The 18,322-nt window shown below is 40.5% G+C and overlaps 1 protein-coding gene across 1 annotated transcript; it reads left to right on the top strand.

The window, feature by feature from the left end:
* The first annotated feature begins 327 nt into the window (after positions 1 to 327).
* On the top strand, positions 328 to 15,941 carry LOC149303341 (bcl-2-like protein 11). Its single transcript, XM_089481632.1, has 3 exons — positions 328 to 715; positions 10,993 to 11,099; positions 15,843 to 15,941. Exons 1-3 carry the CDS (start codon positions 328 to 330, stop codon positions 15,939 to 15,941), a joined length of 594 nt encoding a protein of 197 aa, XP_089337758.1.
* Positions 15,942 to 18,322: the final 2,381 nt, after the last annotated feature.

Here is an 18,322-nt window from a genome sequence, read left to right as displayed (position 1 = left end):
ATGCTTTGCTTCCTCGTTAGATTAATTGAAGCGTTTCACACTATCCTCAGGGGTTGTCTGGAATGGCTTTCTAATGGAAGTCAAATGGTTTTCAGCCTGCACATTTTCGCAGTAAATTAAGTCGACCCCTCCCTTCCTACTGTGGTTTGGGCCAGTGTGGTACAGGAAGTGTATTTTTTCTTTATTTTCTGTATATATATATATATTTTTTTTGCCCGACTTGGTACATGTTGCCATAGAACTGTCTTAAGCTTCATCACACAGCGATGTTGGAGTTATGTCTGAACATGTCTGTCTTGGTTTACCTTGCAGAAATAAGAAGACCAAATGGCCAAACAACCATCAGTTTTGAGCCCTGGCAGTGACAGCGGAGAAGGCGGCCAATTACAATCAACCAGTAGACCCACTCCGTATCGTCCACTTAGATCAGGGGCCCCCACATCTCTAAACAGCCCTTTCCAAGGTATTCATACAGATGAGGGTGGAAGCTCCTCAGCCAGCACACCTTGGGGTACTGCTATTTCTCCTTATAGCCCCAGTTCCTTTGCCAACAGATCCCCACACTGTATGCTGGTAAGAAGATCGTCCCTTGTATCTAAAACCTCAAGTGGCTATTTCTCATTTGAAGTGAGTCCTGCTCCTGTGGGTTGTGATAAAGCCACTCAGACGCCAAGTCCTCATTGCCAGGCTTTCAACCACTATTTATCTGCAATGGGTAAGTGAGATCTGGTACGCTGTGTTTTATAGCCCTTTGGTTTTTATGTGGTCAAACACCAATAATCGTATGAGAGAGGATGCTATTATAGGCTAGAGGTGATCCAGTGCTTTTGGTGTGTAGTATATCAACATGTCTCAAGTGTGTTCTAGTTCGATAAGAACTGTGCCCAGAAATAAGATATAAAATTGCCACCTGAAATATGAAAGGATCATATAAAATGCTCATGTCCCCTGAATGCCTAAGCCTACCAAGTAATGCGGACCGCAATAATAACCTACAACCTGAAGTTCTAGAAATGCTTTATCTGTACAATGTTCATAGTGCTTATGTGAATCCCCTGACTCATTTGCCATCCTCATTACCAGATATGTCTTAAGCTCGTTATGTGTGGAGATGCCTGCGTTCAGGACTGGCTTAATATCTAAGTTGACCTGGGTTTGAAGGCTATGTCCGGTCTGCCTTATGGGAAGTTTTTTTTTTTATCTTTTTTTTATTTTTTTGAAGCTCTAAAGTATTCTTCTGTTTAATATGCAGTCCTGCTTTGAGATTCACAGCACTGATTTATAAAGATTAGACAAACAATATTAAAACCTGTAATTTCCTGCTGCTTTTTTATTTCAACTAACAACCCCCCACTTTGTATGATTGTTACAGTGATTGGTATCGCATTCTAATTGTTCTTCATCCTGTTTGTTTCCTAATGCAATTGTATTTAGTTATTTCTCATTTGTGCTGCTTTTGCTGGTTTTTCTTGTGCCTGAAGGGATTTAATTTATTACGTTGGCCTACACACACATTGCTTAACTCAGACTGTTTAACTGTGCAATAAACGGCTTTCTAAGCATCTTCGATAAATCCAGAGTAGCAGTAGCCAACAGGTAGTTTAAATATATAATGCTTATGATCCTCATCCAGCCTTTGTACTGACAAGGTAGTCAATTGTCCACCGCTCAGCAGAGCTCGATAATGAACCCTTGTGTGCTAGCTTGGCTTGTTTAGAACCTGTAGTCTAAGTTTTTAAGACTTACTGTCTATAACATAGGGAGCACCTGAGCGCATTAGTTTAATGTAACAAGTCATGCGTGTCTCCTTTTTTTTTTTTCTTTTTTTTTTTTCTATTAATTATACAGCTTTGTGGTCTTTCCCAGTCTCTGATACTCCTTGTGAGAGGCTTTGATTATTTTGTTCACATAAAACAAAGTACTTTATGGGCTGTATCATTCCCTAAGTAATCATTGTGTCACCTGACCTTAACTCTTAAGAAAGAGTTCTCTCTAGTTAGTACTAGATTTTTCATTTTTTTTTCTTTGTTTCCTAAATCATTGTGTACTCATGTTAAAATATTGAGCTGGTGGGTATCTAGACCATGAATATGACAATGCATGGATCTAGAAAAAACTGATCTCTGCCGTGGCATCTTGTTTTATTTCTAATTATGTGGTGTGTGTATATTCCACCTTTACAGCCTTGTGTACCCTTTTATGACAAGCTGATAACCGTGTTTGTTACAGAGAAGAGCTGTGGCTACAGCTGTGCGCTGCTCAGTGTAATATGCCCCAAAGGAAAGCTCTTTTGGCAGCACTCTGCAGTTGTACCTTTTCAGGCTATTGCACAACTGATTGTGAATAAATGTTTACTGCTATGTAAAGCGTGTGACTAGAAGCGTTAATTGCTGTGCAAAGCCTAGTAGTGGTGTCTAGCGGGGAGTCCTGCCATGTATACATTGTATACTACCCAATTATAACGTGGATTTCACTGCCTTCTCCCCACCATACGGATAAACTTACATGACATGAACAACACTAATACTATTGTCTAGTGTTCTCTCTCTCTGTTTGCCCATGGGGTGACAGGGGTACCACAAAGTTTGACAAACGCTGGTAGTAGAATTAGTTAATGGAAAGGGTTAAAATGCCAGCATTTGAAATACTGTGGGTTGTTATATCAAAAATATATGGTTTGATGGATTAAATTGAATTGGTCAGCTGCAAATACGTCCAAAATAGGACATGGGGACAAGATTAACAGATTTGTGAAAAGGTTTAAGAATAGCAAACATAATTTTTTTTGTATAGGAAATACCATTTCTTTGATCATATCGTATCAAAAAAGCCCTTCTTGATCGGCAGGGGGAAACCAAAAAACAATATATAACGTGTGGATTCACTAAGTGATAATGTGATAAAAACTGATTAAAATCACAAAAGATAAACTGGCATAAAAGGAAAAGAGGGTCCTGCTCTTGGGAGCTTACAACTACACCAGTCAGTGGTTGAGGGGTGAGTGAAACGGTATGAGAGGACTGCGTGGATGGGGATGGGTTGGTTGAGTCAGGATGACATGTAGAAGTTCTTGTTTGTTCAGATGGCTTGATCAGGATGCTAAATTAAAGTGTTGAGGTTGTGCGCTTTTGAGGGAGAAAGTCGGATGGAACAAGGAAGGAAATTCCAGAGAAGTGGTACAGCACGGGTGAAATCCTGAATGCAGGAACGAAGAGGTTGGTTAGGGGTGTATTTTGATAGGAGGCTAGAGATATAGGGGGCTCTGTTGGTCAGGGTCAGTAGTTTGAATTTGATTCTGGAGGGCATGGGAAACCAATGGACCGATTGGTACAGAGGAGCGGCAAATGAGCAATCGGCTTGATGTAAACTGGTGCCCAAAGTGTGACAAAAAGGTTATAACTAGCCAGAGACTAACTACATTCATAGCTTTTGCTTGTAACACAAAGTGGTGGTTTGTCTACGAAGTCACGCGTGTGGTAGAAATACTGAGCAGTCATCTGGACGCTGGTCTTAAGATAAGAGTAGAAATGAAGATAAAATATTGCATGTCTGTTAGCATTGACATTGCAGGCATTGTGATGTTATTTCTAGCAGGTGAATGAGGTAAACCCAGAAGTGGGATTATTCCCCTGGGCTGATTTGCTCTTCACTACACACAATAACGTTGTCAACGCTCACTGCAGAGATTCTTATCTGCATTGTCAATCATGTAACGCTTACCCACCTCCTTTCAATGTAATCACAATACTTTTCTGTATGCAGTGGTGTGCTAATGGGGATGGCCAGTTCATACAATCAAACAAAAAATGCTCGCCTGCAGAAAAGCAATGCATGCGATTTGTATCCCAGCAGAATATATATTATCTATTATACATCTTAAGGCTCCCTGATCTTTATATTATATCATAGTCACAGCCACCTATAGGCAAAGTAGGCGCTTGCGGTCACTTCATGGGAGGCAGCCGCCGGCCGCGGACATTCAGTAAGTGTGGCCGCGGCTTGCGGTCACTATGGGGAGGAGTGGGAGCGAGTCAGTCAGTTAGGAGTGGAGGGGTGGGTGTGGGAAAAGGGGAGGGGCTTGTGGGGGTGGTGCCAGGGGGCAGCAAAATTATGTTTTGCCTAGGGTGGCAAAAAACCTTGCACCAGCCCTGATCATGTGCTGGTCTTTAACTCCAGAGTTCCTGCAGAAATCACGAGGATAGCTCGTCGCCAAAGGAAGCTGAAAGCCTTTCCTGTGATCCCCCGAGCTCTGTGCGGATGTGGCCGTAGAGAGTAAATTAATGTTTGATTATGATGTTGACGTTCAGGCAGGACGATGTGTGTTATTCTGTTGGTTCTAATATAATTTCACAAATGACTTAATGCTTTCTTGATGAAGCGTAAATTCAGACGAGCCAAATGAGATAATCCAGGATCTGTACTCTTATTACATACTTAGTAGATAACAGGTGCATGAATCTGTCTCTTATTACTTACAATTCTAAAACAGTACTCATTGTATTTATTTTGTCTTCTGTGACCTAGCTTTATCTTATGCAGAAAGCTAGTGTGTTTGTGTGTGTATAATATATATATCTTGTACATTCATAATATACATGCGGGGGTTAACCTTTCATTATTTGTAATGTTTACCTATCCAAATATAATTCGAGGCCTGAACAAATCGCTGCTATCAAGACCACTGCGGCCTCGGCACTCTTTTCTGTCTATAGTCTCGTTTATAGAATTAAGAAGAAATTGGAGGGTTTAATGTGCTTTTTAACGGAAGCAGAGGAAGACACCACCCAAAAAAGAAACATGACATTAACGGCTCTGGCAGTTTTTCTACATGTGTATCGCGACTGGAGTTACTTCTAAATGCTTTTTTTAGTTGATAGTTTTAAGATTCAGATGCAGACGCAATTTTTATATTCTAAATTCTTTGTACAGGAGATTCCTCAAGACACGGTCTCAATGTCTATTCGGATGTACACTAGATGGCTAGTGGAGCCCATTAGTCTTGTGTGTCTGTATATCCCTTCACATTCCACTAGAATGCTTTCCGGAGAGTTTGGTTGAGGTGGCTACCAGGTCCTGTCTTGGCAACAGACATCCCAGGCAGGTGCCTGAATCGCAGGGGTGCCAGGCAGTGATAGTTACAGGTGGTGGCAACCCCTGTAACATTTGGGGACTACACTATTTCCTCACCTGATAGCCCTCCTTTCTCAGAGTTTGGTAACATGAGAGCATCAATGTGTTCTGCAGCTCTAAAAGTTACAATAATGTTTAAGGAAAACCTCAAGGATCCGCAGAAGCTTCCCCCCCCCCCCCAATTGTCTAAACGCAGTAAATGTGTAAAGACACGGAATAATGTAGAGGGAGACACTGAAGAGGACCGTTGATCGTAGTGCTATATAGAGCTGACCCTGTTGCCACCCTCTGCCTCCTCTAAGCTTTGTCGGTAGGCAGTACTGTTGTAGCATGTGGATACTGTCTGTCACGGAGAGTGCTCGGCCTTGGCTGTTGTGCATACACAGAGATTGGGTATGTCTAGAAACGGGTATGTCTAGAAGCTCGTCATTCTTTTATTTTGTGTCTTAAATGTTGAAAACCTCTAGGCTGGATGTCTAGCCAGTCCATGAACATGTGAAACAAGCATAGCCGGGGAACTATACAAACAATACCATGAACTAGTAAGCCACCCGGCAGTCATGACACATGTCTTCTGCTCTAACGATAGACATTGATTTTGACGCCCTTATTTAATAAATGGTGAAGGAGAACTCAAATTATTTATCTGTCCCGTCGCACTTTCTAGGTTCATGCTAACATCTTACAGTGGATCCAGTTGGGTCTCCGGTGTCTGTCCAAGGACAACACAAAAAAATTAATTTCCTGGAAGTAGACTCCATGATTTCTTTCTTTCCTTACGGATTACAATCACATGTGAGTCGGCATTGAACACTAAATCTTTTACAAAAAAAAAAACTGACTAACATCAGACCCAGCTGGCATGTCTGGCCATAGGGCCTGTCTGGGGGCCAGCATAGAGCACTGGTGACTCTAATGCAAATCCTAAAGCTATAGTGCCCCCCTTTTTTCTTGAAGGGTATATTCTTATATCAAAACACCTGAAAGAATGATCTTGGTGGTTGAAAACCCTTTTGACTAATTTTGTATTTATTTTAAGTGCTTTCGTTGTTTTATAGAAGATTTAGCTGTAATGTATGTTCTGATTTGCCCCCCTTTGGGGCAACAAAATCAAGGGGGGGGGAGTTACACTGCCCCCCACCAATTCCATAGGAGCTATTAACCAAGTATACTTTGCTTTAAATAAAGTAGTATTATAGATGAGTGGCACTTGTATTACACTTGTTCTGAGTCGGGTGGGGGTACGGAGTGGGGGTTACAGCTGCTGGCAGCTCCTCAGCATGATTTATGAGTTGTGGTGTTCCTTTCGAGCAGCTGTTTCTGAGCGAGGTCTCTGAATTAATGTAACTGCCCGGGCTTGTCACGCACACGTGCAGTAAGAAAAGAAAACCTACACGGCTCTGGTTACCCGTCGATGCCAAGGAAATGTATTTAGATACTCTTACTAAAGTTTCCCCAGCTAGACTGTGAGCAGACAATCCATAGACTGCAAAGTTCTTTAAAGCCCCCTTTATTCTCGCAAGGCCTGTGTCCAGAATGAGCCTGGCATTAACCCGTCATATATGTATGTGTCTGTACTTGCCGAACCCAATGAAGGATGTCTGACATTTTTATGAAGTCTCCTATTTTCTGTTAACAGGTTCACAGTTATTACTGCCTACATAATGCCGATTTGTATTTTTATGTGACCCAATTGCCAAACTAGATGCCAGGTTGCCATGGTGACTTTAAATTGCATTGTGTACACATGCACCAGCTCTCTATAGAGCCACTTCATGTGTCGTTCAACCAGCTCCATATAGAGTTAGCTTTTGTTTTCTATGAGCCGGTATGAGGCATGACCTTGCCAGGACCCTGCAGTGGTAGCTTCTGGCTTGGGTGACTTGTGGCTGGATCCTGCCATACGTTGCCGTCAGTAATAATCCTTACGGGGTTGAGGGATATCAGGCAAACGTTTCATGGCAAGGCACATTGATATTGGTGCCTATGAGGCTTTTACTGAAAGATGCCACAAGTGTTGCTGCCTACGCTTTCGTGTAATTGTTATGCTGGGAATGGTCATTGTCTTTGTCTAGATAGCTATTAAGACAGGGGTCGACAAATTTGGTTTGGACCTAGAAGGCAGCCAAAAAACGTTAGTTTTTAAAAAAAATAAATTTTTAGTACCACAGAAAGTCCTTTCCGAAAGCCTCAGATTTTCACTATCAACCACTTAACCACGACATTAATTTCCTGAATTACTGCACTTTAATGATGTGAAGTGACTGTTGCAGCAGCGAGGAGCTTGCTGGCCGCAGCATGGGATATGATCAATAGCTTCTCACACTAGACTTGCCATAGGATGTTTTGAGGGGTTTTCTGGCACCAGAAAGCCGAGCGCGTTTATAAAGTGTTCAGATGGGGAAGGAGAGCATTTCCTCGCTCTGCTGAACTCTGCTTAGCTTTTTTTTTTTTTCTCTTTTGGTCTGAATTGCTTTCTCGGCTTTCAGAATGTTTCCACTCCAGATCATAAACATCGCTCTGAATGAATCTCTGCTGCCAGTAACAGAGAATCACATGAGACCCGTGCCTGATTTAACCTCGAAGGCTGGTCAGATCAGGTCCTACAGCACATCAGACATGCTCTCCAGCCAAGTTTCTGTGGCCTTTGGCTCAGTCTGAAACTAGAGGAGGCCATGCATGTTTTGGATTTCCCTGAAACTCCAATGTTGCTTTGTCTACGTTGAATAAATGTGTTGCTCTTTCAGTAGCAAATCTTAAATCAAAATAGTTTATTTGTATGTGGCTCATCTCTGTTAATAAAGGTATGTTTTATATACAGAGAGCTTTTACAAAATGTTTTTCTTCCAAGTTTTCTTTTAGATTACATGCAACGTTCTTTTAAGAACCCATGTCACCTTTCCTGTGTCTTCTTCAGCCCTTTTGATAACATTTTTAAATGTTTACTAACCTTTATGTTGATCCATATAAATATATACTGGAATTGTTAGGTGAGCCCCACTGCTCTGTGTGACAGCGACATGTTTTATTTCAAGTTTGAGTTACTAGAAATAGCACTGTGTTCTAACTCATCAGTATGGAAGAGGAGACGCAGGAGAACACTGGTGTGTTTTTTAAAAAAAAAAAAAGGAAAAAAATATATCTGGGGACATTATTCCTGTTTTATAATAAGAAAGTAAAGCCTTCACTACTGGCTCATGAAGCCACTACCCTGGAAGTGGGAGAGCTCTGGGAAGCTCCCAGGTATTTTTTGGCATAAAATAACATATTGCAGGCTTTATCGCTTGCATGACTTTGGGAAACAAGTCTCTAACTCGATTCTTGCATTTCCAGTAATTACAGAACGTCGCATAAGCCATTGAAACCTCAGATGTCTTTGTCTAAGAGACTTCTGAAGTCCCAAAAGGACTTCACCTATCTTGGCCCAATAAAAGGTATCAACTTTGAGAGACTTGATCTTCTCTTTGGCTAAGATGACTATATCCCCCTTTTGTTTTCTTAGAAAGCAGTAATCCATACAGTTTCCACAGTAATTTTGTGGAATATTTAACTATTACCCAACTGAAGTGGAATGGGACAGTGACTTATTTACTTTTACATTTCTTTATATAGCTTAAAAGCAGACAAACCTGGGTCACGATGGACAGACTTTAGCATCGCAGCAGGACACGTATAACAATGATACTGTAGATTGTAAGCTCGTTTGAGCAGGGCCCCCCTCACCGCTTTCTGTAAGTCAACTTGTTATCCTGTATATTACTTATGTCCTGTCCACCCATTGTACAACGCTACGGAATACGATGACGCCGTATAAAACAATAATAATTAAAACCAACGTTTATGGATGTTAGAGCTAAATAAGCGGTCAGGTCAGCATAAGAGAGCTGGAGTAGAAGGAAACGATATAGTGACTGAAACAGTCTATGGCGGTGGTTTTTGTACAGGTTTAGTCACTGAACTGGATTGAACACCAAGCTTACCTTGTTTACTTTGTGTAATGAAAGGCACAATGAGCGTCTCCTGCAACGACGGGTGAACTTGCCCTGAATAATGCATAGTGAAATCGGTGGGAAGGTTTACAAAAACTTCCAGTATTATACGTTATGCAAGGGCAACCTGTCCCTTTTTGCATGAAAAGCTCACTGAATATGACCCCACAATAGCAATTGTAAAGGTGTTTTATACTATCATTTATCTAAAGAAGTAGACATTTCAAAGCAGCTGTGAGCGACATTGATAGCAGTCAAAGCGGCCGGCGTGCACGCACCGCGCCGCCCAATAGCCGTGCCTCAGCTCTTTATCCCACCCCTTTTAAGACGTGGGACGAAGAGCTGAGGAATGGCCATTGGGCCTGACTGCTGCATGACGCAAGGGCGTACCTAGAGTATTTGGCACCTGTGGCAGAACCTGTATGTGGCACCCCCCCCACACACACTTTAAAACTGCAAAGTTTCTATGGTTAGGCAAACATTGACAGGGGTACAGCAAAATTGTTATCATTATATAGTGAGGCACACATTGACGGTGGTACAGCATAACTGTTATTATATACTTAGGGATTACGCTGTACCACCGTCAATGTGTGCCTATACATTGAGCCAGACACTGACAATACTGCAGTACAACCCCTATCACTATATACTAAGCCAAACATTGATGTGGTGTAGGCCTACCACTTCAGTGACTGGCTTAGTATATAGTAGGGATGCACCGAAATGAAAATTCTGGACCTAAACTGAAAATTCAGCATTCATTTGGCCAAAACCGAAAAAAAACAACACCAAAATTAGACAAAAATAAATAAATCAATATTTATATATATATATATATATATATATATATATATATATATATATATATATATATATATATATGTGTGTGTATAATTATCAACAATCACAATCCTATCATGCCCAGGTTCTAGCATGTCCTGGCTGACTTAGCATTATAGGCGTGTGATTGCTGTTTGCAACCATATATATCTATTAATACTGTTATTGAATTATTGGACGAAAAAAAATAAAAAATTGATAACAGCAATCACACTCCTATCATGCCTAGACAGCCTCCCTATGCCATGCTATCCCCCCACACTTCCATGCAATCAGTTGCCCCCCGGCCCAGCCCGCCCCTGCCTCAAATGAATGTCTTAGTTTTCATTTTTCTTTTAGTAAAAATTCAGGTTCTTATTACAAAATATTAATGGTTAACACAACAATAAAGCTTACGCGTCCTGGCGATGGAGTAATAACCCGTGCTGCTGATCTCCATGGCCGGACTAAACGGCCGACTACAGGATTAAAGGAGATTCCAATTTAACCACAAGTCCAGCAGCTCAGACATCGTCTAAATCATTGGTTGCCCCACTTGTTTTTAAGCTACTTAAGCCACCTTTCCCCATGGTATAGACACAAGGTGAGCTTTTTGTTGTAAAGGACTGTGAAATGTGGGGTATGGGGGTGGGGGGAAGGTGATCTGATGGTTAGGCCCAAGTTTGCTGGACACCCTTTTTGTTATAATACCAGGTCTATATAAAACTTCATTTGTGAAGGAATGTGTTTTGAAGAATGTGTTTGGATGAATGTGTGTGTTTTGTAGTAGTGTTATACAATGTTTTTGAACAAAGTTCTATTTCTTCAGTTGTTTGGTGTTCTGTTTAACCTGTGATCCCTCTACTTATGGCTATTCAATAGATGGCAATTAAGCGAGCATTTCTTAAGGGTATATTTGTTCTTTGGCACCTGTTTTGTTTTGGTAAATTGTGAACTACTTGACACTACTTTCTATTGATACTGTGATTTAAACTCTCATCATAAGAATATTACGTATTGTAACCATTTTTTTTATTTTCTTTTGTAGCAGCTGCCAGGCTTCCCATTGAGCCACATAACATGAGTCCAGAAATCTGGATCGCACATGAGCTTCGTCGGTTTGGAGATGAGTTTGATGCGTTGTACAATCCAAGAAGGGTAGGAGAATTGAATGCTCATTTTATGCCCCCACCCCACACACCTGAACAAAGCCAGAAATTATGGAGAAAAGAATAGCATGTAGTTGGGGTCTCCCTGCACATTAACTGGTTTTTGTGCATCTGCCATTTAAAAATGACTGAATAAATATACGGCACGCGCGTATATACTAGGGCTGCAACTAACGATTATTTTAATAATCTATTAGTTGGCCGATTATTTTTACGATTGATCGATTAATCGGATAAAAAAAATAAAAAATTTTAATTTAAAATGTCATAAAAAATTAACAATTTACACTTTCATCTCTTTATCACAATGGCCTCTCTCTATTCACCTTCTTATTTTACTGACATAATAAAAGCTACAAGAACCCAAACACGGTGTTTCTCAAACTAGGTTTTAATACAAAGTTATTAGTAAATAATAATTCATATGTTAACTATTTTTCATAATTAATAAAAACTATAAGGAAAAAAGCCTTGTTTATATTTTTTTATTTACCAAACTGCCCCCAGTTATGCACATCTGACCCCCAGCTTGCCACTCTGCCCCATATATGCCTTATACCTCCTATATGCCAGAGATTCCACTGTGCCCCCGATATGCCACTGTGCCCCCGATATGCCTTATACTCCTTATATGCCAGTGATATGCAACTGAGCCCCCTGATATACCTTTTACCCCCAGATATGTCTTATGCCCCCCTGATATGCCTAATATCGATATGCCTTATACCCCCTATATGCCTTATAACTTCCAATATGCCACTCGCCCCCATTTATGCCTTATACCTCCCTATATGCCACTGTGCACCCTGATATGCCACTCCGCCCCCCCATAAATGCCCTGCACCACCCTGAAATTCATTATACTCCCTGATTCACCACTCTGCCTCCCCCAGATATGCCACTCTGAAATTCATTATACCCCCCATACACCACTCTACCTCCCCCTATACACCACTCTAACTCCTCCCCCATCCCATACACCACTCTGCCTCCTCCCCTCTCCCATACCCCACTCTGGCTCCTCCCCTCTCCCATACCCCACTCTGGCTCCTCCCCTCTCCCATACCCCACTCTGCCTCCTCCCCTCTCCCATACCCCACTCTGCCTCCTCCCCTCTCCCATACCCCACTCTGCCTCCTCCCATACCCCACTCTGGCGCCTCCTCCCCCCTCCCATACACCACTTTGCCTCCTGTCGGCAATGGAGGTTCACAAGACACCAGGGAGCCAGGCAGAGTGGCGTATGGCAGGGGGAGGAGCCAGAGTGGTGTAGGGTGGCTCCCATACACCCCTGACTCCTCCCCCCTCCCATACACCACTCTGCCTTTCTCCCGACTCCCTGGTGTTTTGTGAGCCTCCGTTGCTGACAGGCACTTTCACTGCAGCTTCATAGAAGCCTCAGCGTAAGAGAAGGGCAGTAACGGAGGCTGTCTGTGCGCATCGTGCAGACCCCCACCGGCTGACAGAGAATCGAGGTCTCCTGCAGAGGATCATCCTCTCTGTCAGCTGGTGGGGGTCTGCATCGCACAGACAGCCTCTGTTACTGCCCTTCACTTACACTGAGGCTTCTATGAAGCTGCAGTGAAAGTGCCTGTCAGCAACGGAGGTTCACAAAACACCAGGGAGTCGGGAGAGAGGCAGAGTGGTGTATGGGAGGGGGGAGGGGAGTCAGAGGGGTGTATGGAAGTGGAGGGGAGAGACTGAAGTTGTCTGTGCGTATCACGTATTGCAAGGAGATGAGTTTTTCAGAGCATTTGCTCTGAAAAAACCTTCTTTTTATAATCACTAAAAATCGATTCGACTAATTGATAATGAAAATCGTTGTCAACTATTTAAATTATCGATTTTATCGATTAGTTGTTTCAGGCCTAGTATATACTGAATATCCGTGTGTGCCGTATATTTTCAAGCAGAAGAGCAGGAAAACACCGGTCCCTTTTGTTTAACGCATATATTGATCTTGTTATTTCTTAACACGTGAAACACGCTTACATTGGGAAAGCCACTGGTGCACTAAAGTTTTAGCAGAAATCTGAATTAAACACTTTGACAGAGGACTTGATACAGGAAGTATTTTTCTGTAAATGTCACACAGTGCTGCTAAACAGCTCTTTTTCTAAAAAAGCATAGAGTACACACATTATGTATTATCTGCTTCTTGGAAGAGTCGGTGAGATTCTAAGATGTGCTTTCCGTTAGCGTGCAGTTTATTATATGCACTTAATTCAATTTATCACCGTGTCCAGTCCGTTCTCTTCAGCCTCCTCTAGCTGTATATTACATTTTACATGTACCATTTTAAGAATATAATGTATTCACATAAAGTATGGTTAGCTAAAGCTGATGGTCGTTGACCCCCAGCATCCCCACCTTGCTCCAAGGCTAGGTAAATGTTAACCTACATTCTGAAAGCCCAGTAAAGCTTTGCATCCGGGGTCTGACTCGCACGCATCCTTCTACTGCGGAAGAAACTTATTGTGGCCGGTAACGCAAAAAAAAATGTTTTCCTTGCTTTTTGAAACAAATAACACTGTTTCAACACTTATGCTTTTATAACAGATGCATTAGAACATTGAAAACATAAGAATGCAGGTGTGTATGTGTATATCAAACTTTTATGTGACCTTACGGTTGCAGTTCACCACCCTATAGATGTATAGAAAACCCAGAATACAGTTAAGCTTTATGTGCACAGATTTTTTTTAATGTTAAATATCAGTACCTATGTTATGTCTCTCTGTAGAAAGTGATTCACTACATCCACTGTATATGTTAAAGGAATTGTTAATAATTTATGTGATGTGGCATGAAATTTAACTTAAGTAAGCCATAAGCCAATTGTTTTCCTGTAATATGGGTTTTCCAAAGCACTTTTTATTAGAGAGATCCATCTTCACAATAGTTGCATTCCACTAAACATTGCCTTATTATACTCCCCAGAATGCTTTCATAGCTCTGTTTTTAATCTGTTTGCAAAAAAAAAAGTATTGCGGTACGTGGACTAACGAGATCTGTGCTGTTTAGATTTTAGTGACCTAGAGTAGGTTTGAGTTAAGGAGTTGCTAACAATACCCTGGGAATACAAATGAAATGGTGTTATTTGTGGCATGATAAGTCCTATATAGGTGTACGCTGGAAGAAAAGGGTATTTACAACTAAGCTTAAGGCTTTTTAAGGCCTTACTGAGGCATCTAATTGTCTCGCCCTCGGGTCTGTCATTTACAAAGTGTATCGGGTTCAGCCGAATCGGACACGTGATCAGGAAGAGAGGGATCGCAATCTATATAGATGTATTTACAATGTTATGATATAGCAAAGGTTTATTGGAACCCCAGAATTTGCTACGGGATAAAAAAAAAGAGATTTGTTATAGGTTCAACCCAAGTGACCCAAACTTACAACCTAGGAGGATCTATACAGATCTTTCAAGCAAAGGCACTTTGACTATACAGCACCATAGTATATATTCACTAAAGGAAAATGTGTTTACCCTACTCCAGCAACAATGTTTGACAAGAATATCTTCAAGATCTCCGAAAACTTGCTCAGGCTTGATTTAAAACCCAATGGTGAAAGTGTCTGTGACCCACAGACCCCCGCACCTTTACTGGGGGCGCACGAGTTGGCCAAGGAGTGATATACTGATATCTTCACTGCATAAATGTATTCAAATTTAGTTATAAGAAGTCCCCTTGGCTCACGCGGTGACCTCTGCCAAAAGCCACGCTGCATATGAGTCCATGATCTTCCATTATCCCTGTTGAAATGAAGCCGCGTAGGTGCACTAACTGGAAACCATTCATTGCAAAAACTCAACTTGGGCACAAAAATAGATCTGCTTTGAAGAATATTAAATGAAAACTAAAAATTATTCCCCCCCCTTAAAAAAATAAAAAATAATCCAAAAATATTTACTGTCCAATGAACCAGTCACATTTAAAATTTTGTGTCACATAAGGCACTTGATACATGAACACATTATCAAGTAATTTCATGTAATAAATCTCCAGAAACTTACCGTGTTATGTTCATGGTCTGGTTGGGATGTCATTAAATGTTCTGCCTCTTGGTGGTAAAAAGTTACTATGTATTATCCATGATCCAAACATAGATATTGTTTAATAATCTATTCTGGGTAATGCTTGACCGTATCTGTTGTCACCTTAGCCATCTTCTTTATTTATATTTCCTCCTGAAATGCAATACAAGAAAATCTGTAATTTCCTCTTGTATAGTTCTTAGTGTGGAAATTAACAATCATTTAACCATTTTCTATATAACCTCTTTATGTCTTAATGTCTTTACGCTTTTGGGTTTTTTTGTTTGGTTTTTTTTTATTCTATACATCTCATATAATGTGCGGTAATTATTTACCTGCAAAAGTGTTTTATTGTCCCTGACAAACCCACAAAGGAAGACTACTGTTCTGACTATTCTTGCCACTGATTGGCTGTTTGAAGCAACCAGTCAGTGGCAGGTAAGCAACTTTCTTTTCTTTTTTTTTTTTTTTTTTTTTTTTTTTATTAACCACAAGACGCACAAAAAAGAAAATCCCTCAATGAATGCAGACTTTATTTGTAGTCTATTATCAGGTGTCATTGAATGTGTTTATTTAAAATTCAGTTATAGGTCTACTTAGAAGTTTTTTTTTATGAATTTTTTTATTTAAAAAACAAAACAAAAACAATGGCTCCTGTGGCACAGGATTTACACAACTCCCTCTCTCATTGCAGGGCTTCCTTAATCATGGACGTCAAGGACCAGACCACGACCAAGTTGTAATCCTACGGGTGCTGCGCTACATCATAAGATTTATTTGGAGGATGCAGTGACTGGCCTTAGTGGATTGATGAAGGAGAACTTTCTTTTGTGACATTTTCTTTTTCCTTTGCTTGTTTCTTATTGGAGGCACAAAGCATTATCAAAGATTGAATAACTATGCAACTCCCAGTGGAAAGAGAAACTTTTACATTGTATCAGTATCTAGATACTTTGATTAACTTAATAGTTAATCATTCATGGATCTATTTTGTTGATGCTATTTTATAGAATAGACAGATGTATATTTTATGTATATAAGAAAATGTCTTGGAATTTGTTTATGCACCCATCTCTGACCTGTGGACATCATTCAATGGTGAGCCTTTAGAACCACAGCAAATGTGAGACGGTGAGGCTATGGCACAAGCGGATGTTTTTTGAAGACCTAAACTGTGTGCCAATTTTGTTTCTGCACAAACCAATTTTGTACCAGATTGTTCTTGGGTTTTATCAGAACATTGCTCCAATATGTTTACCTTTTGCTCATAGGTACCATGCTAAAAGCAGTGAGGCTGGCTCGTACGGGCAGTAAAGGGACCATAGGTTGGCCGGTGGGACCAACTGTTTTCATATGCATTAAACCAGTGCTATTTAGGTGCTGATTCTTCATCTGGTGGTGTTGTGTGGTGTAGCTGGTAATGTCAGTGGCCACCATGTTGTACCGCAGTACAATAACATTACTTTATCTGCCCTCTGCCAATTTGCATCCGTTCCCATTTGGTAGAGCAGTGATCCACCTACCCTGGTCACATCCATCGCTCCTTGCCTTCTCCCACTGCGGTGGAGATCTGGATCTTAACATATTAAGCCCTTCTATGCAAACATGCACTTTTTCCAGGATTCATGGGACTCTTCTGTTTGTTCGCTTTTCCTTTGACTCCACTCAGCAGTATTGTCCTTTTCTCTTCTATATGTGGACAGATACTGTCCGGAAACTCTGCAGGGATGTATTGTTCTTTGTCTCTGTTTTAAAAACTACTAGTCTTTGTGTATTTTAAAATGAACTAACCTGTGCCATTAGCCTTTGAACCTGGCAGCAGCCTTCTGGATTGTAGCCTACAGCTTTAGCAATTACAATTTAATTAACAATTTAAGCTCTTACAGCTATAACAATTGTATGTATTTCATATTTTCAAAGTGACTTTGGTATGGGAGGTTATCCTGGTGCATGGTTCAAATGTGGTCCAATCTACATGGTAACCAATGTAACGGCTAACCGAGCAAGAGCGTTCTGTTGGTTGCTGTAGTGAAAAGACCACTTCTGAAAATTTATACCAGAATAACTTTTTATACATAGCCTGAAAGGCAAAACATATATCACATAAATATAATAGTTTAAGATGACCCAATTATCTTTGGTATAACTCTCATAAGTGACTACTGCTTTAAGGATTTATAATTCGGATATTCCCCTGGGAGAATATGTATCTTTTTTTTTTTAACCATTTTTTTAAGGAAATGACTAGAAAAATGTGGCCGATCACATTGTACTCTTACAGCCAAGGAACTAGTTTGCATATGTAAATCTTTTCTTCAACTGATAGGACTTTTTTTTGTAAATTGACACTTTTTTTTAGCTATATTGGTAAGACTTATAAATTTTATTATAGCATTGTTAAAAATTTTTTAATTAAGAGCAAAATGTGTGCATTTGTTTCTATACATATGAATTTTACTGTCATAGAGAACGTTCCTTTCTCTTAGCTATGTGAATTAACAGGAGGAAATAGTATCTTTTAACACTAGTTTTAGTTATATGTGGCATTAGATATAGACAGGTGTTTTTTGTCCCCATTTGACACTCCTGTAATTGTTCTATGTGCGGGAAAATATGGTCTTGTTTATAACACTTCTTGGATGATCCCAGAAGCCCACATTGTTCCAAGATTTGGGTGGAACTTTTCACCGTTTACGGTCACCAAACATTCAACTAAAGACCGAGGAGCATGCAACCGTGTTTCAGAGGAGGTGGTTTCTGTGTTCAAACATATAATACTTTACCAAAGATTACTAATACTACAATATATTAATTACCCCTACATACTGACATCACACCACCCCCACCATCGCACTTTGCATTGATTACAGTAGAATCCTCATAATCCATAGGGTAGGTAACTTAATCTACCGTGTTGCCTTTGCATCTTTCCAGACAGTATCCTTTTTTATATATATATATACATACATACACACACACACACACACACAATACCAAAGAAGTTTCTCATGGTTTTGGTCCTGAAAGTGTATTCAGAGGCCTTCATAAATTTTGTTTATTTAACAAAAATGTTATGCATTTCTAGATCCATTTGTTGCCATTTATTTTGCATCTTCCTGTCTATTTTGCTGGTTTTCAGATGGTGCTTCAAATGAAGGGGCTCCAAATGAAGGG

This window comes from Sceloporus occidentalis, unplaced genomic scaffold (genome assembly GCF_023333645.1).
Source record: "Sceloporus occidentalis isolate IW3139 unplaced genomic scaffold, rSceOcc1.0.p SCAF_15, whole genome shotgun sequence".
Classification (NCBI taxonomy): domain Eukaryota; kingdom Metazoa; phylum Chordata; class Lepidosauria; order Squamata; family Phrynosomatidae; genus Sceloporus; species Sceloporus occidentalis.
This window is presented reverse-complemented; position numbering and strand designations above follow the sequence as displayed.

Coding starts and splice junctions, on each gene's coding strand:
- LOC149303341 (XM_089481632.1), top strand. CDS start 328: ATGGCCAAACAACCATCAGTTTTGAGCCCTGGCAGTGACAGCGGAGAA. Junction 716..10,992: donor CCACTATTTATCTGCAATGG/GTAAGTGAGATC, acceptor CTTTTGTAGCAG/CTGCCAGGCTTCCCATTGAG. Junction 11,100..15,842: donor CGTTGTACAATCCAAGAAGG/GTAGGAGAATTG, acceptor CTCTCATTGCAG/GGCTTCCTTAATCATGGACG.